This window comes from Gorilla gorilla, chromosome 6, assembly GCF_029281585.2.
Source record: "Gorilla gorilla gorilla isolate KB3781 chromosome 6, NHGRI_mGorGor1-v2.1_pri, whole genome shotgun sequence".
Classification (NCBI taxonomy): Eukaryota; Metazoa; Chordata; class Mammalia; order Primates; family Hominidae; genus Gorilla; species Gorilla gorilla.
Window position 1 is genome coordinate 143,079,968 of NC_073230.2, and position 23,314 is coordinate 143,103,281.

Genomic DNA, 23,314 nt, shown 5'->3' on the forward strand with positions numbered 1-23,314 from the left:
ACTGTAGGGGCAGAAAAATAGATCAGTGGTTGCCAAAGGTTTGGGAGTTGAGTAGGGATTGACTGCAGAGGGACACAGGGAATTTTGGAGGAGATGTTTGTGTTCTGTAATTTGGTTCTGGTGGTGGTTATATGATTGTACATGTTTGTTAAAACTAATAGAACTGTACACTAAAAGGGGGGAGTTATACTGTTTATAAATTATTTCTCAATAAACCTGACTATAAGTAAAGAAAGATGACAGGCAAAGCGTGGTCGCATCATTAGAGATAATAATGCCCAAGGCTTTTGCAGCCATTAATTTGGGAATATTTCTTATTACTTGATGCCAACTGGAAAGGTAACAGAACGTAGACCCTGGATTATGTCATCATTTCTTACCTCCGGTGAACCTTCCATGCAAGGTCAGACAGAGCACCTAAAACGACAGAGTTAGGACTAGACTGGGCTTACGGAACAGCCTGTTTGAACTCTGCCTGCCAAGGGATACTATTGGTTTGGGATTTTTTTTTTTTTTCTGCTACAGTGGGGGATTCAAAACAAATACCTGCATGTAGGGCAGAATTTGGACTGAAACACTTTGATTACAACTTTAAAAGGCTGTGGCAGTGCAGCCAATCCATACCCACCTCAGACTTCCTCAGCAGCTACTAATATCTGCCAAAAAGCACCTGAGAATTGTGTGTGACCAGACTGACACAGGCCATTTTCACACAGAAATGCCCTCCTTCCTCAAGCTGTCAGATATGTTCTGTGAGACTCAAGCATCACCTTCTGTCAGGACCCTTTCCTGATACCCCGTGGCACATTTCCATGGCACGTGGATGGATGTGCTTAGAGTGAGATGCTGTTCTCTTTTAGTCATTTTTTTCTTAATCTACCCCACTAGGTTATGGGTCTTTAGGGATACAAACTGTCTTATATTTCCAGGGCCTAGCACAATTTCTTACAAATTCATAGAGGTTCCATACATGATTTCGTTAACTAATAAATTATTGTTAATAAATATAAGACTAGTGATGACAGCCAGTACTTACTATGCACGCCATTTGTGCCAGACACTGCTATACTTAACACTTTATATGTAGTAGTTACTCGCAGCACCTTATGAGACAGGTGTTGTTTTCACCCACATTTCATGGATAAGGAACTGAGGGGTAGAGAGATAAAGTAACTTGCCTAAAGTCATACAGCTGGTGATTGAAGCCAAAGTAGTCTCCTTACACTTTTAAGATCTATAAACTCGGCCTCTCATCTTCATTGCAACAATGTCTGTTGAAAATTACAATGCTTTTCACAGTATGCCTACAACCCTGGCATTGAAGAGAATTTTAGAACTCCTTCCCAACACTGTATAGATTAAACAAGCAATGATCATAGCAGCCAGCTTGCCCCAGATCACTCAGTTGTTCTATAGAATAACTAAGATGGCTTTCTGGTTAAAAGAGGGGAGGCTGTTTACATTAAAATATACAAGGCCACAGCTGCTTCATATTAAGTGTAGAGCATAGTGTCTGGCACAAATAGGGTACACAGTAAGTGTTGGCTATCATGGCTAGTCTTACATTTATTAATGATAATTTATTAGTTATTTTGGTGCTCTGTCCCAAGATCATTGCCCTCCCTGGAAGGATTTATTAGTAACTGCTCTCCCCATCTCTCTCTTTTTCAGGGTTCACTGTTTCCACTATCTTATCCCTCTTGCAAAGGAGGGGAACTATGCCATTGTGGCTAATGTGGAAAGTATGGATTATGACCCCCTGGTGGTCAAGCTCAACAAAGATATCAGCGCCATTGAAGAGGCCATGAGCGCCAGCCTTCAGCAGCACAAGTTCCAGTATATCTTCGAAGGTCAGACCCTGCTTCTGTCTCTGGGAGTTTGGGAGGAAGAAAGGATGAAAGTTTTCCTGATTTTCTGTATTACTGAAGTTCAAGACTTGTAGAAAAGAGTTGTTTGTTTGCTTGCTTGCTTGTTTGAACTAAATCTGCAATACCTAGCCTCTTTGTGTATGACTAGGTAGACAACAATATGGCCGCCATCTGCTCCTGGTTGATAAGGAGATTTAATCCAAGATAAGGCAGATGGCTGCCTCCCTGACATGCCACTCATGAGATTTGAGAGAATGTGCAGACTGGGCCACAAATTAACTCAAGAGGAGCTTATAAAAGAAAAAGAAAACACACATACACAATGAGGAGAGAATCCTGAAAGATCACTCATTGGCTAAAATTATCACTGGAACGGGAAGTTTTCTCACAGAATGTTATAATCATCTGGAAAGAACAGAAGCCTCTGATTAGCAGCAATTTTTAGGAAGGACGTGTCCATAAATGCCTCCAAGGGGCAGGCAAGGAAGGGTGTGAGAGACAGGAAATGCCATCTAAAGACGTTATCCTTCACAATTTTGAAAAAATGTGATGGCACCCAAATAATTTTTCATGGTGAATTTCACCCAGAGGATCCCTGTTAGGACTCCACATTATGTTCCCTTTGTCCATGTTTTGGTTCGTTTGTATGAAAACTTGTATCTGTGTTCTCTCACAGAATTAAACTAGTATTATTTAAAACAACTAAGAAGGTACATTGTCCAAAGGATTGTGGCAAACTGACAATACATGGCCAATGTTTGCTTTATGAAAGTTATATTCCAGCAAATTTGGGCCCCCCAAAATCCAATCCTTAAATGTATATGGAGTTATAAAGAGATGTGTTCTGTTGGGGTATATCTCTCAAAGACTTTAGCCAAAAAGTGTAAGTAATTGAAGGGTTAGCTGGCAGTTAACCCCATGGCACTGTGAGTTTGGTGGCATCTATAATATTCTGCAGCTTTAAGCTGCAGTGCCTACCTGAGAATTCACTTTTCTGTTATTATACCGAGTTTCCTCTGTGCTCTTGACTGTGGCTCTTCCCAGCCCCTGCATATCAACATTTGTTTTATTCCTATTACAAAATGCATTTAATATATTTATTATAATATATTATTATTTCTTATTCTCTACAAACAGCATACCCCTTCATTGTCCAGTCTTGCAGACCAAGTTATATTGTGGCAGCAAAAAAAAAAACAACAACAACAACAACAAAAAACTGTACCTAAAGTTACAGACTTGAGAGAATGACACCAAAATTTGGCCTACAGAGATTTTTCATATAAATAAGTCATCTAGTTTTAAATGTAGAATCTGCAGTTGTGTTTTTCTTTGAATAAAAACTTTTCTTCACATTCAAATAGTAACACATACAAGTTTGTGGTCTTGAAGCAATGTTGTTTGAGTATAGCTGAAGCAAGACCTGAATGCATCTCCTCCCTCATTTCTACTTTCACCTTAATCAAGGGAAAACTCATTTTGAAGACATGGGGAGCCATGGACCTAAAGATAAGCCCTGCACTCTGATCTAAACCTCAGAGTCTCGGGGAAGGGACTAGACTTCAGAACAGGAAAACAACCAATAGCAAATGGCTTGCAACTAGTCAGACCAGTTTACAGTTCCAAGGAAAATGTCCTGCTAGCATCCAAGAATAAGAAAGAAGGAAGAAACGTTTACTGAATTCCATTTAGAATTAAAATCCAGCTTTTAAAAATAGTAACCCATATGTGCCTCACGTTGTTCTCAACCAGCGTCTCTCAACTTAATTACATGGGATATCCTGAGGAGGACTTGTTAGTTTGCTGATGTCCTGAGCTGCCCTTTGCTAAATTTTGCAGACCATAAGACAACCCTCCAGACCTAAGAGCAAACTACTTGGCGGGGGGGGCCCAAAATGTCCACAGGTGTCTCACGGGAAGTCGACAGTTAATGTATGATCTGCTTTTCCTTCACCCTTTTTTCTAATTGTGTTTTATACACCCATTGCCATTGTTAAGGTATATTAGCATTATTGCCAATAACCCAATTTCTTATTGATTTATTTTTTACTTGACAATGTTGAAATATATTAACATTATTGCCAATGCCCAGTGTCATATTGATTTTATTTATGTAGCTTCCCAATCAACTTTTGAGCCCAAAGTGTCCTTCTCTACTTTTTAGGAGGAAGGAGAGGCAAAAGGGTCATTGTATATGCCTGTGGTCTTCTCTGCTTCCCAATTGTGTATAAAGAAAAGCAGGATTTCCTGTGTACTTCAACAGTTTATAATAACCTGGCCTCTTCTCTAAGGCCTTGGCATGGTGGCAGTAGGTGTACATGGCAATGCTGGTGATGTGGCTATTACCAGGCTTTGCCACCAACATGAAGTCCACTCATTTGTAACTACTAGGACAATGTAGAAATACCCTAAAATTATTGTCAGATCAGCAGATGCAACCATCAGAGGTAGATTTTCTTTGGTCGTTTAAATGTATAGAGGATTAGAAGACAGCAATTCTGTGTGCAAGCTTCTGCAGGAATGCCTCTAATCTGTCTTCCGTTTTCTTTGCCCCGCACTGTGCTGACCCCTCAGGCCTGGGCCACCTGATCTCCTGCATCCTCATTAATGGTGCCCAGTACTTCAGGCGCATCAGTGAGTCTGGCATCAAGAAAATGTGTAGGAACATTTTTGTTCTTCAGCAGAATTTGACCAACATCACCATGTCGCGGGAGGCAGACCTGGACTTTGCAAGGTAGGAGGGAAAACTGGGTTTAGTTTCTTATGCCAAAGCTAAGACCTCGTTGCCTGTGAAGTCATTTTTAAAAATAGACTCTTGGTGCAGAAAAAGCTTAGTTTAAAAAAAGAAAGAAGCACAGATAGATGTTTTTAGGTCCTATAGAGAAAATAATTCCACAGAATTCTGTTGAATTTTGTTACTTTGGCAGGTAGTTTTTCGTGATGTCTAACCCAAGTTCTTCTTAACTACAATACTTGAATAACTCTTTTTTTCTGCATGTGAAAGTATACATGCTCATTGCATAAAATATATAAGATAAAATACAAAGAAGAATATAAACCTTTGATCTAGAGGCTAAGATATTTGGTATATTTTCTCCTGGCTTTTTTGCACGTGCTGTGTTGTTTATGTGACTTTTCACACATATTCAAGCATGTGATTGCCCTTTTTCCAAAACTGGAACTGTGTTAATGCAATTTTATATTAATTTAATTTTGTTTTCCGATATCAATAACGTTGTTTGAAAACATAATTTTTCCACGTTCGTTAATACTCCTTGAAAACATTACTTTTAATGATGCCTGAACAAATATTTCATGGTATAAATGAGCCATATTTATTTTTTCATCACTTGCAAATTTTTGAACATTTGAATTTTTCCCTTTTTTTCTCTCAACGTGAATAACGTGTATGTACTGTATTTTTACAGGAACCTACTTCTCATTTCTTCCATCTTGTTCCAACTGAAACCCATCTCTTCTTCTCACTGGGAGGAAAGTGAGAACTCATCACTATCCTTTCTCCTCTCTAAGTTTTCTGATCTTAATTTTTTTTTTAAGTGACAGGGTATTGCTCTGTTACCTAGGCTGGGGTGCAGTGGTGTGAACATTGGCTCACTGTAGCCTTGAATTCCTAGGCTCAAGGGATCCTCCGAGGAGCTGGGACTAAAGGCGAACACCACCACGCCTGGCTAATTTTTATGTTTTTTTATAGAGACAGGGTCTCACTATGTTGCCTAGGCTGGTCTTGAACTCTTGGCTTCACGCAATCCTCCTTCCTCAGCCTCCAAAAGCACTGGAATTATAGGCATGAGTCACTGCACCTGGCCTTGATCTCGATTTTTAATGTTTTTGTACAATACAGTTTTTCAAGATTTGAGAGTTAATTTTTTTCTCTCTTCATTTATCTTAACCACATCTAAACCTTAATTAGAATATCAAACCTTTGGTGCTTTAATAAAAGCTTAAGCAATTTGAAGATGATAGATGATAAATATGTTATCTTCATGCTCTATTGCCGTTTATACCTGAGTGGATTATTCCGTAAACTCCCTTATTTTCCAAAGCCTTTATGGCTAGGAAGTCCTTTGTTTTTAATAATGCCCAATGTTTCTGCCTGAGATTTAGTATTTCTGTGTCTTTTCACTTGATTTTTTTGATTCATTGAGAAGTGCAGGAAAATTTGAAACAATTTATGGAGATGATGAAATATTATATTACTTTAACAATTGTAAAGACAAATATGCTGTGATCTTTGTTTTGGGTATGAACCATATGTGTTCATCTTTAACCTTTCTTCCTCAATCTGTTACTCCATTTGTTCCACTGCTACCCTGTTCCTCTGCTTTTCTGTCCTTCTCCTTCCCTGTCTCTTTCTTTCTATTTGTGGGAAAGTGACAGAGAGAGAAAGTGAGTGAGTGAGTGTGTGTGTTTTCATTAAATTCCCTGTTTTAGGCTAAATTTGGTGGAAAGCCTTCCTTGCTCAGATTAGGGAAACCAGGTGTGATTGAATGCTGCATTTATTTGGTCGCTCTTATGGGGAATGATCTCATTATTGAATTAGTCTAGTCATAATAACATTGACAAGGAGAAGTTAAGAACACAGAGGCCTGAGGGATACAGAAACCCATTACTAATGCTCTAAGGAATATAATTCCTAAATTCAATCATCCTATTTTAAATGGTTTTTTTTATTTAGCTGAAATAAGTAAATTAACACAGTTTTTGGCAGACAGTCTGGGGCCTGAAAAACCTGGCATCTGAATAATGCAATGCTGACTGGGCAGGATTGAAGTTGGCATCAGCAGGTCATGTGCCGATGAAGCATTTCTTCAGGAACTGAGTCCCAACCACGCCTTGCCTTTCACAGTTGGATTGGTGAATTGTGTCCCAGGAAGTACGTACAAGTGGCATGTGACCACTTGGGACATGTACTGCTACTATTATTCTTTATTCTGACATGGATTTTTGACAGGAAATAGGCTAGCATAAACATACAGCACTGGATGAATCTGTTCTCTGATTCTGCTTTAAAAGACATCTCCTTACTAAGACTAAGCTCCAAGAGGCCGAGACTCTTTTCTTAGTGCCTGTACCAAAGTAAGTGTTAATTGTATGTACTGAATGAATGAAAAGATATCAAATCAAGGCTAATTTTGGTGTGGATGAAGACCTTGGATATTGACAGGTCAGTTTATGTTTAATTCCCTGAAGGTTTAAACTAGCCAGCATGGGTCAGTTTTCTTATAAGCTTGTAAGAAAAAGCGTATCTTCCTTGCAGTTCGTTCTTTGTAAAACAGAAACCATATTGTAGCCCTACTATTCATAGTCTCTTTCCCTCTCATTTTTTCTTGCTTTCATACAGACACACTTTATAGCCTTATTTCCCCCCCCCTTCTTGTTTTTGGTAGGGACAGGTTTTGTGAAAGGGGCTCCATCAATTCTGCCATATTTGAAGCTATGTAAAATACATAAAACAGCAATACCAAAATAGCAGAAATAATAGACTGCAGCAGTGTACCTCAGCATTCCTTAAGCAATGTTTAATCAAGCATGGACAGCATCTGTATTTCCAGCAAATCTCTATAGGAATGTTATCTTCTAACACAGTAATTAATCACTAGTTGCCGTGTGTCAGAAAACTTATTTAACAAGAAGTTGCAAAGTGCTTGTAGTTTTCTTACCTTCTCAGCCTTCCTGGCCAGTGGAAAATATAACACCTTTCTGTAATAAAGAAATGAGGGATCTGGAGGGATTCCATTGATGTTGATTCTTCTACTCATAGTATTGTTATCTTGTCTCTCTCTTTTCATACACACCTTTCCTCTAACTGATCTCTAATACGAGGGTAGATCTTGGGTGAGCAAAGGAACCAGACAACCTGTAACATTACCAGAAGTACAGAGAGCCTCTGTCCTCTATGGTCATGATCATTTAAGCTCTCTTATGGTTTTAACCCCCCTGTTAATTTTCAGAGTCAAAAAGATACTTTATCCAGGAAAATCAGTGTAGATGAGTTAGAAGGTGGAAGGGCTTTATGAGTGTGCTTTTTTAGTTCCTTTCATCACAGATCATCTTAACTTGAGCTGTCATGCGCCTTTCCACATGTGAATCACAGAAGCCACCTAGGAATCCAGATGGTGGCAGCATAACAAGAGAGGTCCGAACGAACGGTGATTGGAGTCCCCAAGGTATATCTGACAACCTTTCTAGCTTGAGTGACGCCATTGTTCAAAAAGAATATCCCAGAGTTTTCTTCCCAGTTCTCCCCTCTTTACCCCATTTTGTCTCTTTCTCTGCCTCTTCAGCTGTCTCTTTTTTCTCCTTTATTTCTCCAATAGCTCTACTTCCTGCTCTCCTCCTTCAAGGTTTCATTGCTCCTCAGTTTTCCCCCTGATTTTGGTTTTTTTTGGACTGGTATCTTTCATTCTTAAACCTGCGCAAGATAAGGAAACAAAAGCTACGATTCGGGAAGCGGTAGGGCGAAAAATTGTAACACCCAAGACAGATTCCTCACCTGGTTATTCCTTCATTTCTTCATTCCTTCATTTCTTCATTCCTTCATCAAATATTTATTCAGCGTATGTTCTCTGTAGGTCCTGGCCTCATGAAACTTGCATTACTGTGGGGCAAGATGCAAAGTAATAAATAAGTAAAATATATATAAAGTATTTCAGATGATAATATATGCTATAGTTAAAAAAAAAAAAAAAAAAGAGTAGGCATGGGGAGGGGACCAGAGGGTGCCAGAGTCTAATGGAGGTAATCCGAAACTTTAGAGTGTTAATGGAAGTCCTTAATGAGATGGTAACATTTGAGGAAAAACCTAGAGGAAGAGTAGGAGCAAGCCATGCAGCTATGTAGGGAAAGAGCGTACCAGGAAAGAACGTCTAAGGGTGAAGAGCCAGAGGGAGGCATACACTTAACATCTGAAGACCAGAGCAGAAAGGCCAGCATGGTTGAAGTGAGTGAGCAGGGGAAGAGTAAGAGATGAAGTCTGAGGTTTGATCTAAGGAGCTGAGATCTGGAAAGTCATTGTAACGACACTGAGTTTTACTTTGCGTGAGGTAGGAAGCTATTAGAAGGTTTGGAGCAGAAGAGTGCTACATAATGTGAATCAGTCTGGCCGTGATGTTGAAACTAATATCACAGTTGTTAGTTGGGGAGGGGAGGTTGTAGGCAAAGGCAGAAGCAGGAAGCTCTGTTAGAAAACTGTGGCAATAATCTTCTAGGTAAAAGGTAGAGGTGATTCAAAGCAAGATGGTAGCATTGGAGAGGATGAGATATGGTCAGATGAGGATATATTTTAAAAGTTGAGCTAACAGGATTTGCTGAGGAATCAGAAGTGAACCAAAGACTCCAAAGTTTTTGATCTGAACAATTCAAAGCATGAAGTTTTTATTTACTGTAATGCAAGTGAACCAGACCATAGGAGAGGCTATTGAAGTGTGTGGAGGGCGGAGAGGGGGTTCAGATAGAGAGGGGATAACAAGAAATGTTTGAGATGCCTGTTAGGCACCAGAATAGACATAAAAAGGGAGCCGGCTATACAACCTGGAGTTGAGGAGATGAGAGTTTTGGAGTCGTCAGCATATAGGTGGGATTTAAAGTCATGAGAAAGGCTGAGAGGTGAGATCTCAATGGGAGCACAAGTAGATGAAAAAGAGAAGCTGTCCAAGAATTGGACCTTGGGTACCCCACTGTTGAGACGCTAGAGTGCTAGCGAAGAACCAGCAGAGGAAGTTGAGGAGGCAGCCAACAGAATAGGAAGGTAACTAAGAAAGGGTGTTGTCCCAGAAGTCAAGGGAAGTGTTTTAAGAGAAGTGTGTCTTCGTCTGTGTCAAATGCTGTTGATAGGTTAAATTAGCTCAAGACAGAGAACTGGCTGCTGGTGGGCTTGACAAGAGGCCTGAAATGCTTTGGTTTGCATTCCTTTATCTTTCGTACACAACTTACCTAAAGTAGGAATACGCTTCAAATGTATATATTTGGGAATAAGTTCCTCACTCCTCAAGTCTACGGTAGGGTTTGATGTCATCAGGGCAAAACAAAAATGCAATTAGAGTATTTTTAGTGTGCTATATGAAAGACCAAATTGGCAGCCTCTCTTTTCTCAAGGTCAGTATCAACATGCATAAATCATGTTGACAGAATGTCTATGTGCCCTTGACATGATATGATGAAAATGGCACATTACCAAAACCTATTACCTCAATCTAATCATGAGAAAGACATCAGAAAGATTCCATTAGAGATACATTCTGTGAAATACCTGATCAGTACTCATCCAAACTGTCAAAGCCATCAAAAACAAGGAAAGTCTGAAAAACTATCACAGCCAACAGGAGCCTAGGAGACATGATGACTAAAATGTACTTTGACCTCCTGGATGGGGTCCTGGAACAAAAACAACATTAGGTAAAAACAAGAGGCCCTGAATGAACTATAGATTTTAGTTAAAATAATGTGTTAATATTGGTTCATTCATTGTAACAAATGTATCATACTAATGTAAGATGTTAATAATAGGAAAACTGGGTACAAATTATATGTGAACTCTGTACTATCTTCTCAATTTTTCTGTGAATCCAAAACTATTCTAAAAATAAAGTCTATTAATAAAAATATTAGGCAAAGTATTTCAGAGAACATTTATCCAATGAAAATATACAGGTGGCTAATTCATATTAAGCATGAAAAATGCTCAAATTCATTTGTTATTAGGGAAATGCAAATTAAAACCACAATGAAACATCAGTCTGTGCCCACCAGGATTGCTGTAACAATAAAAAAAAAAAAAAAAAAAGACAATGAAAATGTTGGCAAGGTTATGGAGAAACTAGAACCCTCATTTGCCGCTGGTAGAAATGTAAAATGGTGCAGCTGCATCAGTTCCTCAAAAAGTTAAACATAGAGTTATGGTATGACCTAGGAATTTCACTCCTAGGTATATACACAGATAAATGAAAACATACATGCGTACAAAAATATGCACACAAATGTTCATAGCAAGTATTATCTATAATAGCCAAAAAGTATAAACAGGCTGGGTGCGGTGGCTCACACCTATAATCCCAGTACTTTGGGAGGCCAAGGCAGGCAGATCACGAGGTCAGGAGATCAAGACCATCCTGGCTAACACGATAAAACCCTGTCTCTACTAAAAATACAAAAAAAATTAGCCGGGCATGGTGGCAGACGCTTGTAGTCCCAGCTACTCGGGAGGCTGAGGCAGGAGAATGCTTGAACCTGGGAGGCGGAGCTTGCAGTGAGCCGAGATCGTGCCACTGCACTCCAGCCTGGGCGACAGAGCGAGACTCCGTCTCAAAAAAAAAAGTACAAACAACCAGATATCCATCAACGTATGGATGAATAGAACGTGGTACATTCATACAATGGAGTTTATTTGGCCACAGAAAGACATGATGTGCTGAATCTTGAAACATTATGTTAAATTTAAGAAGCTAGTAACAAAAAGCTATTTTGTATGACACTATTCATATGAAATGTCCAAAATAGGCAAATTTATAGAGATAGATTAGTAGGGGTCAAAAGGAAATGGGGAAATAGATAGAGGAGTCTTTGGGGGGTGATGAAAATGCACTAAACTAGATTGTGCTGATGGTTGTACAGCCCTGTGACTATTCTAAAAGTCCTTGAGTTGTACCCTGTAAATCTGAAAATTATATGGTATATGAATTATATCTCGATGAAGCAGTTTAAAAAAAAAGAGGTTGAGTTTTAAGACTTGAAAAATTAAATGATTCATCATAGGAAATGAGGAACCCAAGTTTTATCCTCTCATTAGTGGGGAAACTTTTAAAAGGAAATATTTGGCTCATTTTTTAGTTTCCCTAATCCATCCTGAGAGGTAGAAGATAAAGGAAGAATTTTTGGAGAAGGAGGTGATACTTCATATTAGTCTTGATAGGAATTATCCAGAATAGGGAGAAAGTCATTTGGAAGAGAAAGGGTAGTTCCGGGGACTGGAGAAGATGTTCAAGGAAGGAGGTGGTGAAAGAAGAGACCTGAGTCATCATCAGGCCTGAAGTCAGGGCTGGCTTTGGGTAAGCCACAAATGCCACCTTATTAAGGCCTTCTCTCCTGCACTTTCAAAACATGCCTTCCTCCCCCACCAGCACTCCCTATTGTCCTTACCATGATTTTAAAAAGCGTATATCTGACATATTTCGTATTTACTTATTTGTTCCTCACCTGTCTACCCTGAATAGAATGTAAGCTCCATAAGCAGGGACCCTTTTTTGTTCACTGCTGTAGCCCCAGGACCTAAACCAGTACCTGGCATGTAGTAGACATTCAGTAAATACTTGTGGGGTATTAAAGTTATTTGGACTTTGTCCTGTAAGTAACTGAAGGATTTTAAGCAGAGGAGTGAGATGGTCAGATTTATATTCTAAGTACATCATTTCAGCAGCAGTATAGGACTTGGATTTGAGGAAGATAAAACTGGAGGCCTTGCCAATCAACTGGAAGGTGATTGCTAAGAAAGTGGTAGGGGGCTAGGCACGGTGGCTCACACCTGTAATCCCAGCACTTTGGGAGGCCGAGGCAGGTGGATCACGAGGTCAGGAGATCGAGACCATCTTGGCCAACATGGTGAAATCCCGTCTCTACTAAAATACAAAAAATTAGCCAGGTGTGGTGGCACGTGCCATAATCCCAGCTACTTGGGAGGCTGAGGCAGGGGAATCACTTGAACCTGGGAGGCGGAGGTTGGAGTGAGCTGAGATCACGCCACTGCACTCCAGCCTAGCGACAGAGCAAGACTCCGTCTCAAAAAAAAAAAGTGATGTGTAGGGCTTCAACAATGTATCAGTGCTTGGTGGTGGGGGGAGTGGGGATGGAGGAGACATATTTGAGAAGTGTGAAGGAGCTAAAATTGGCAGGTCTTGGAGAGTGATTGAATAGTGAGGGTAAAGGGAAGGAGTCAAGGATGACTCTCCAATTTCTAACATGAGTGTCTAGCCAGATCACACCACAATCAAGTAAGATAAGGATACAGGAGGAGAGAGGAGTAGGTCTGATGGAGGGAAGATCATCAGTGGTTGTGTTGAGTATAAGATGGATGTGGGACTTCGAAGTGGAGACATCTAACATGCAACTGGATATGTAAACTGGAAGCTTGAGGGAAAGGCCGGGAGTGAACAAACAGATATGGGGAATCATCAGCATGGAGCTATTTAAAACCATTAACGGAGATCAAGGCTGTAGGTAGATGGAGAGGAATCCCCTGGGGAAGACCCAAAAGGGCATGAGAAGGAAGAGAAGCCCCTGAAGAAGATAGGGAAGGAATGGTCTCATAGCACAAGGACAGAACACAGCTCATGAAGACCAAAGAGAGTGCATGATCACATAGCTGCCTGCACAGAAATGCTACTTTCACCATAAATTGATAGAGCATCCTTCTTCCCAATAAATGGAAGCATTTTCTCACGTTAACTTCTCCAACTCTTTTAATTAAACTGTCCAGATACTTTCCTCAAGTGACAGAGTGATAAAGCCAGCCTAGCAACTAAACATACAGATTCAGACCCCTGCTTTATCCTTGACCTTGTACCTTCACTAAGGCCAGGAATGATCTCTGGCATAGCTGAGAATGTTAAATTCCTCCCAGGGGAGCTGTTTACATAAATTTATTTCCTACAAACCTATTGCACCAGGAACATTACTTTTGTTTTCTGCAGGAAAGGTTATGAGTTTTCCTATTTGGAATGACCAAAGTGTAGTTTGATAGAAGGGGATTAGCAATGACATGCTGCCACCTACTGGAACTGCCCACAGCCAGCCAGACTGAGAATGTCTGTGGTCTCCTAAATCTCCCCTCACTCTTCTGAATCAAGAGTGGGTATTGCCCCTGAAGCGGACTTCAAAGGTGACTTGGCTTGAAAATATGAAATGCCCCACCTATCAAATAAAAATTTATCTGACTGCTTTGCTAGAAGAACAATTTTGTTTCTGAGAAAGAAGCACAATATTTGTCACATCCTTTTCTCTGTTTGCGTTTTCCAGCTTTATTCTGCCATTGGTCTTGTTTGCCTTCCCAATTCTAGGGGCACCTATCCTTTTCCCAAGATTTTCCTTTAATACCCCAGATTTTTGACTCAAGATTATTAGCCGTGTAGATTTGGGATTAATTTTGTAGAAGAGACTAGTCTGCTGCCAAAAAAATTCTTTTTTTAATGATGATGCCCCTTAAAATGCTGTTAAATCTCTTAAATTTAATAGTGATAAAAAGCTAGCCCTGATTTTCCTAGGGGCCAGAGTAAATTGGGAAATGCAATGGTTTACATGGCTTCCACTGCCAGATAGAAAGAAATATACCAGTTGATAAAATTCAGTAATAAAACCAAATCTTGTACTGCCTGATCTGATGGACTTTTTAAAGATCTTTATATAAATAGATTTAAATAATATTACATCTCTCCAATTAAACCTTCATTTGACCTTGCTGTCCCGTTTCTGACCATGCCGCTTTTTTCTGATCTCCCTTTTTTTACATTTACATTAGGTCCCGTGCATTGTAAGAATGAATTGATCTCTAATTAATCATTTAATTAGGACTCCTTGAATGCGGGTGAGCATGCCTTACTGGTCTGCATATCCTTCACAGAGCACTTCAGAGCAATAAATACTTCTAAGCCTCTCAAAAAAATCTCTCAGTAACTGACGTTTGATTCCCCATAAACATATCTCATGTGTGAGGCTTTGATTAAGTAAGATTTCTTTTGATTATGCTCAATTAGTGTCACCATATTTTGTATATATATATTGTCAATGTATAATTTAGGGTTCCTCGAGATTACTGGCAGACAGTGACACTCTTCCCTTTGTAGCACATGTGCTGGAATTGGAATGATTCAGAGATTAGCATAGATAGCGAGTATTATTATTATCCAATAAAGATCCCAAGGAACAGAAATAAGAAGTGACTTGTCCAGAATCTGTCATCGAATCCTGCTGTTTATATATTCTGCAGTACCTTTGTATTCATCATAGTTAGTTAATTAACCCACCCAGGGAGGCTATTTTTCTGCCAGGGAAGGGTTGCATTGTACTGAAAAGATATTAAGCTTGTTCTGTGACTAAAGCCCAAGAATGATCATTTACCGACTCTATTAGAATTCTCACTGAAAAATTTGAGGCTGGAAGCTGACCTTTCTTGTTTTCTAAATAAAGATGTAGTGTTTAAATTTTGATGCTTGAAAGTAGGAAACTGGCACAATCACTGTCGTAAAAGCAGAGCTACAGCCCCTGCAAACCACATCATGCCAGACTTCCCATCCTGCCCCTCCCTTTACCTGCTTTATCATATACAGGAAGAAAGCCCTTCTCTTCATTCCCACCTCCTGCTTTACTGAACACCCTTTGCTGATCCAAAGAGAAAAAGATCAGAGTACTGAAGGAAGGTCACATGGCCACAGTGAATTCTGTGGCCAGCACTCAGCTCAAGGACCTTTTGTTCTCTGAAACCTTCTCCAATGTGCCTGGCCCATATCACTTGCTCTTTTTATAATCCTTTTTTTTAATTTTCTGTACTCTAAAATTAATACCTCATTATGTGCTATATTGTTCTTCATTTGTTCCCATCTTTTAATATTTTATTCATCTGATTTTTATTAACATGTTCTCTCTCTACTGAATTATAAAGTTCTTGTGACTAGTTACCATGATTGTATTTTATTTATTTGGTTTCTGGGTGGTTTTCCCCCTTTTACTTCTCTGTAATAGACTACCTGTCAGCAATCTGAAGTATTTATGAAAATAATATGGGTTTTAAAATATGTTTGATATGTATTACTTTCGATGTATATTTGTTTTTGTTTTTTGTTTGTTTGTTTTTTTGAGACTGACTCTTGCTCTGTCACCCAGGCTGGAGTGCAGTGGCCTGATCTTGCCTCATGCAACCTCCGCCTCCCAGGTTCAAGCAATTCTCCTGCCTCAGCCTCCTGAGTAGCTGGGATTAAAGGCACGCGCCACTACACCCGGCTAATTTTTGTATTTTTAGTAGAGATGGGGTTTCACCATGTTAGCCAGGATGGTCTCGATCTCCTGACCTCAAGTGATCCACCTGCCTCAGCCTCCCAAAGTGCTGGGATTACAGGCATGAGGCACAGCGCCCAGCCACGATGTATGTTTTAGAGAGCATCCGTAGCTAAATACAAATAGGTTACCAAGAAATAGTTTTTGTACCTAGCTTTACAGACCTTTAACTTTAAACTACTTTCTCTAAAACAAGGAAAACTCCTGCAAGACATGTGATTTTTTTTACAAACCATCCTAGAGGCCTATATTGGTGACTTTCGATGATGATGATGATGATGATGATGATGATGATGATGATGATGACATATTCCAATTATAATATGAGTAATTATAATTACTGTTATATAATGATCTCAGCACATGACATGAACTTTAGTAAATGCTTTACCTACATTGGTTCACTGAGTGTCCCTGAAACTCTATATTTAGCTATTGCTGCAAAGAGATGAGAATACTAAAGCTTAACAAAGTTGAGTAAATTCCTAGTTTACATAAGAAGAGAGGCCAGATTCAAACTTAGGTCAATCCAACCCCAAAGTCTATGTATGCTCTTAACTACGTGAAGTAAGGCTACCATTTTGGTCAATGTTGGGTCTCTCTTTTGCTTATATTAAAATATGATTTTATTTTTCAGTTATTCTCTTAGCTATCAAACATTTCTTTTTTCCTTTATTTTCTCTGGTTGGGTGTCTTTCCCCCTTGATTTCCACTGAGCTCTGATTGCTAACTGTTTTAATCAGCTTTAATGGGCAGTTTGACGGCAGAGCGGTCTGCAGACTCTTCCTACCTTGGTAGGTGTTATGGGGTTGGTTTTGCTCAGCTGTCAGGTGTTCATGCTGCTTGTGGGTCTTCTGCTGGCCTTCCAAACAACTGTCCTTGGGGAGCAACACTTAGACCCGAGACCACTCTCTCAGAGTCTCACCGCAAATTAGCACATCATCCACAGCACTGAGCAGCCCCATCATTAATCCAAATGCATACACCTGTGCTTTTAAGACAATAAGCAGCTAAACCAAGTGCTTCCCAAAGACTAGAAGGTATAAGAATTTCCCGATCAGCTACAGGGTCTCTTGCAGGGAAATTGTTTTAAGTGGAAACTCTTTGACTCCATCCCTAAAGTTCTGATTTAGAAGGCTGAGGGTAGGGCTTGGGCATCTGCGGCTTAACAAGTGCTCAGGAGATTATCATGCTGAAATACTGGCCCTGACCTCGTTTTCTTTGAGATTCATGCAATATCCAGGCCGTCGTCTTTCAACCTCGTGTTTCTCCTTTAGTCCCCTTTACTCTTATCTCCTACTGCAGGCAGTGAAAGTAAAAATAACTTGAAAGTACTTTTCTAGGTTATTTTAAATTATTAAAATGACACACAAGGTGGTCACCATTATTACTCTCAGTTAACATGTGTAGACATTGAGGCAGAGTCGGGTTGTATTCTTGGAAATTTGGGAGTAGACTAAATAGCATTTCATTCACCTAGTAGTTGGCTAATAAATCAACCTTAAATTGTTGCATGAATTTGAGTAAGTCACTTCAGCTCTCTTGGCTGAAGTTTCCTCATCTATAAAATAAAGGGTTTGTGCCTGAAATGGCAGCACTTTGGGAGGCTGAGGCAGGTGGATCACTTGAGGTCAGGAGTCTGAGACCAGCCTGGCCAACATGGTGAAACCCCATCTCTTCTAAAACTACAAAAATTAACCAGGCATGGTGGCAGGTGCCTGTAGTCCCAGCTACTTGGGAGGCTGAAGCAGGAGAATGGCGTGAACCCAGGAGGCAGAGCTTGCAGTGAGCCGAGATTGCGCCACTGCACTCCAGCCTGGGCGACAGAGCAAGACTGTCTCAAAAAAAAAAAAAAAAAAATGAAGGGTTTGATTAGAAGATCAACTATAGGGTCTCTTGCAGATTGGACTTGCCTAGAGTTCCATGACATAAAGCCAGAGAGCAGTTTGAGAGATCTAGAGCCCTGCCTCAACTCCTAGCTCTCAAAAGAGACTATCACAGGAAAGCTATCTAAGAGGAAGGAAATTAGCTCCCATCCAATTCCATAAAGATACTGTAAACATTTCTGAGATATGCAGTATATAACAGGCATTTTAATATTTGTTGATTGGACAAACTAATGCGTGTGTGTATGGATGAATTAATGAGGAAGTACTGTAGGCCTGTTTTTTTTCATAGTCAAGATCGTGCTTAAAGCATTTGCTCACCACACGTACAGGAGAGTAAAACAGATCTAGACGCTGGCTACTGCTTTTGCATGACCTATAAAGGTCTTATAAGGCTCTGAACAGTAATTCAAAACATAAACGTGTAGGTACTCAAAAACATAAATGTCACATCTGCTTTAGCTCTTCATCTCCATTGCTGTGCTGTAGTTTTCCAATTGATGGAAAGGTTTTATTCAGATCAGCCATTTCTCTTTTTCCTGGAGGCATTCTTAATCTCCGTGTTCTAACCTTTAACAATATAGACTTCAGTTGCCATGTAATGATTTCCATTGCCTGGAATCTACATGTTTAAATTCTTCCAAAGAATTGTGCACCTTCTGTTTTTCTCAGCTGCAGATGGAGTCAAACCAGAGAAAAAAAAAAAAAACAAGTGGAGTAGGAGAGGCCAGCTCTTGATTGACTTCTTTCTCTTGACACACACGGTCAGGGGAAGGAATGGATCAATGGCCTCAACTTTTCAGCAGGCATTAACACTGCATCTCATTCTCCTTCAGGCAGTCTGTTTCGCAGAGACACTGGTTAAACATTTTGGGGTATTGGGGACAGAGGGAGGGAGAGGTTGGGGATTTTTAGTGGCTAGAGCCTTTTATTGACAACATTAAAGGCTTCATGATATATTTGACCAGAAATTAATTACAGCCCAGTTCCCCATTTCTCCCTTAGGTGACAGTCTTCTGTTGATGTGTGCTGCTGTGAAAGTAATAATAGGTTTCAAATGTTTGTGAAAAACATAAAGTAATTGCTTGCTGTGGTAAATCAGTCATTTGAAGCTTCAGCTTTTCTCTGTTCTGTGTGTGTGGCAGTCTGTCTGTTTCTTTTGTTAACTTTAATTATACAACATATGAGAATTTGTATTTTTCAGTTTTCAGAAGTTTTGCTTTTTTCATTTCTTGGTGTATAGTTCTCCAGGGATATAGGTATTGAAATGATAATGACACATAACCAGCATTTGAACAAGGGAAGCACATGTGTGTGAGGAAGCTGATTGCTTTAGTTAAGTTTCGTAGCTATTGGCTATCAGCTATTTGCCAGTTCTCTAATGGGTCTTAAATATTTACTGTCTGTTGTACAGAGGGGAAGAATTGGCTTTCAGGCATTTTAAGGCTCCTTCCACCAATAGCACATGTTTACATTATGGGCCCTCAAGCCAAAGAGTCTGTAATAGCTCTTTCTCCCTTTTTCAAATTAAAAAAAAAAAAATCTGTTTTTTTCTATTAAAAGCTGCAGCTCCTTGCCTGGGGTTCTTGCCTTCCAGTAAGATCTGTAAAGATCTGCTTGGATAATACCAACCTCTATGTTGACTCACCTGGACAAAGAGAGAGAAATTTCCTTTTGGCAGCTGTTTTAACAGGGAGCCTTGCCCAGACAGAATAGTGAGGCCTGTATACTGGCCAGCATGGCATATTATCACACATCAATTTCCTTCTGTCTGCACTAAGGCTAGCTCACTCCTCAAAATAGGAATTGTTCACATGTATTTTCAACTCAAATAATTCATGTTAATCTTGTTTCTCTATTTTGTCTAATCTCTCTTGTTCATTCCTGATCAGTGAAGTATCCTTAGTCTGCATTTCAAAGGTTTGCTTAATTTCCCATACCAAGCTGCCCCTCTTAAAACAATGTTTTCCCCATTGGATGTTAACCTCTTTCTTTGAACTATTATTTATATTTAGAACCAAATATAAGAACAGTAAGAACTGGTTATTAGTAATTCCTCTGTATGGAAAATTGTGCTAAACTAGGACTCTGTGCTTTTACATTGCAATGATAATTGGGATTCATGATGTTTGCCCGAGTCTAGAATATCCCATCCATTACCAAAGAAGAATACTACTACAATTTAGTATAGTTAGCATTATATATATTTTGCTGTATTCTGTCTTTAAAAAATCAGTGACTCAATATGATATATTTGAGAATAAGCAAGAATATCTGATTAAAAATACCCCTCATGTTCTTTTCATACTGCATTGTAGAGTATTTATAGCTCTATAATTGTCATAGCATTTCATTTCTTCCATAAGACTAGGTAGTAATGACAAACTGCTTAAAATAATTTTATATTACTTTATTATTTTTAATATTAATAACTACTATGAATTGAGTATTTATTTTGTATAACTTATGTGATTTACACACATTGTCTTATGTAATCCTTATACTAACCTAGTATGTTTACGAATTAACTTTTTCATTTTGCAAATGGGAAAACTCAATCTCTGAAGGATTAAGTAACCCAGGTTCTATGCTGTAGTAAATGACAAGACCATGATTCAAAGTCAGGTCTATCTGCAGTTTAGCCATTGCGCTATACAGCTTATGACAATGTAATACATTAGTATTTCAAGAAAATGTACCACAGCCTCAATGTTCTTATTGACTGTATTGCACAGTATTCCTAGTCAAAAGAACTTAAAGGAGGGATGGCAGTGTTTTATCTTCCCAGAGAGGAACTGAAAGGAGATGTTGTATAGTCGACCTGCAGGGAAAAACAAAAGAAGACCCAAGAAGATGATGAGGGAGGATTTTAGCACAGTCCCTAAGGCCTGTCTAGGAATGACCACAGTCATTGATGGACCCAACACAGGCATGAAGTGGTGTAAGACCTCAGAGAGACCTGGCATGGCAGCAGTGTTAGGGGTGCCCAAATCCAGGAGGAAGGCTGGACCACACCTTATAAGGAGAATGAGTCCACCAAGTACAAACCTCAATTCCCACAGTATCAGTAGAGCTCCTACCTAGGGTGGTACCACAGTGACTCATGAAAGTGTCTTAAAATAGCTCTTAAAAAGTTAGTGGCCAGACACGGTGGCTCTTGCCTGTAATCCCAGCACTTTGGGAGGCCGAGGCAGACGGATCACGAGGTCAGGAGATCGTGACCATCCTGGCTAACGCGGTGAAACCCCGTCTCTACTAAAAAATACAAAAAATTAGCTGGGTGTGGTTGCAGGCGCCTGTAGTTTCAGCTACTCAGGAGGCTGAGGCAGGAGAATGGTGTGAACCCGGGAGGTGAAGCTTCCAGTGAGCTGAGATCGCGCCACTGCACTCCAGCCTGGGTTACAGAGTGAGACTCCATCTCAAAAAAAAAAAAAGAAGTTAGTATGTTTTTAATTAATTTAAAATATTCACAAAGGAGGAGAAATCAAGAAGCTCTGTCTTTTGTTATTTCAATAGAAAATCCAGTCATTTTAAAAGAAAAAGTAGTGATATATTATTGACACTTGTCCATTTTTGGCTACCCCTCCTCTAAAATCTATGTTTAAGGAATTCCCCACAACCTGCTCTTGGAGTGAAACAAAGTGCATCTTCCATCATAAACACACAAAAGCCCAAGCTTGCTTACTGTGTGGGGGACAACCTCAGCTTCACCCATCAGATGCATGCACTCTGAACTCTGATCGGGGAGCTACAGACTCCAAGCACAAGGGTGACAGAGCGCCACAGAAGGCTCCCTCAGTAGCAGTGGTAACTTCTGGTTACCTAAGGTGGCGGCAGTAGTAGTGGCAGTGGTATGGCCAACATCCACTTCTGCTGGCAGCAGAGCAAGACCTGGTGTTCTGTGTTTAGCAGCAGCTGTGGTGGTATCTTCACAAAACTATCTTTGAAGAGTGATTCTGGAGAGATTTTGGCCACAATCCCAGCTGCTGTCTAGCTTTGTTTATTCCTGCTCCCTTTCCAAGTCTCATTCTCCAGCCTTCCTGGCTCATCTTGGAGTTGCCCAGTACCCTTTCAATAATTCCTTCTCTGCAACTTTGAACCCTGATTGTTACATACATATATTTGTGTAAAATCTAGTAATAAGTGTTAATCTTAGCTTTTAATTCTGGCAGTCCACAGTGAAGTTTGGAGTCTTACTTTATTATTATTACTATTGAAGTTTCAACCCACATTGTATCACTTATCTTGGTCAATTATATAACAAACTTAACTGTCTACCAAGAGTTTTTATTTTTTAAAGAAAAAGCAAAATTGACTGGATTGCATGCCCTGAAGCAAGGCTACCCAGATCTGGGAAAAGCTAGTTATTGGATCTACACATTTGTTTCCCATAAATCATCCCAAAGCGCAGTACCTAAAACAACAACCATTATATGAGTTCTCTTAGTTGAGCAGATTGACTGGGTCCCAGCTGTAAGGTTCTTCTCTGGACTGCCTTGGGTTCTCTCCTGTGGCTGCAGTGGGATGGCAGCTAGGGCTGGAGCATCCGGAATGGCTTGCCTCATCTGTCTGGTGATTTGGTGGGGACAACTGGAAGCCTGGACTCAGCTGGGAGATGGGCATGGCTCAGTTCCTCTCTCTGTTTCTGTGTAGTCTCAGAGATTCCCCCTCTCCATGTAGATTTTCCATGTGGTTTCTTCATCAGGGTAGGCATACCTCTTACATGGTTACTTGGGGCTCCCAAAAGCATGAAAGTAGAAGCTGTCAAGCCTTTTTAAGGCCTAGACCCAGGACGAGCATAGTATCACTTCTGTCACTTTCTTAAAGCAAGTCACAGGGCTAGCCCAGATTTAATGTAGGAGAGGACTAAATAGAGGCATGAATGACGGGAGGCATGTTTCATTAGGAGTTATCTTTGGAATTTAGTCACCACTATACTTAAACTTCAGCCTCCAGTTATGTGCACCCAACGCAGTGCCTCATACAGTAGACATTCCATCTATTTGTCAGAATGCTTTCAGTGCAAGGAGCAGAAACTTAATTCAAATGATTTAAGCCAATAAAGGAAATTTCTTGAATCATGAAGCTAAGACTTTCAAGGGCTGGTTGGCTTTAGGCTTGCTTTAACCAAGGATTCAGACCATATCAGCAAGATCGCTTCTTTTCTTCCTCCAACTCCTGCTTCTATTTGCATCTGCTTGTCTTTATAACTACATAGCCTGTCTCCCCACGATGGCAAAGTAGTAGCCCAGACATATACTCATAGCTGGAAATCTTAGGGAAAGGGAAATCTCTCTTCCAGAATCCGTGGAAGCACTCTTAATGGGCTCTGTCTATTTCTGAGCCAATTCCTGTGGCCCAGAGGAATGCAGCATTCTGATTTGACAATGTCAAACCACCCACCTGCACCTGTGGTGAAAAGTTGCTCAGTGTAATCTGGATCTAGAAGAACATTTTCTAGAGAAAAGGAAGGTTTGGTTACCAAAAGAAGAGGGATAGATA

The 23,314-nt window shown here is 39.9% G+C and overlaps 1 protein-coding gene across 1 annotated transcript in view; it reads left to right on the top strand.

Annotated features, from left to right (window-relative positions):
* EXOC4 (exocyst complex component 4) overlaps window positions 1-23,314 on the top strand; it is an 804,715-nt gene that overhangs the window by 742,156 nt on the left and 39,245 nt on the right. Inside the window, exons 16-17 of the mRNA XM_019031456.4 lie at window positions 1,672-1,850; window positions 4,443-4,602. Of these exons, the coding sequence (XP_018887001.1) occupies window positions 1,672-1,850; window positions 4,443-4,602 (339 nt within the window). The remainder of the gene's footprint in view (window positions 1-1,671; window positions 1,851-4,442; window positions 4,603-23,314) is intronic.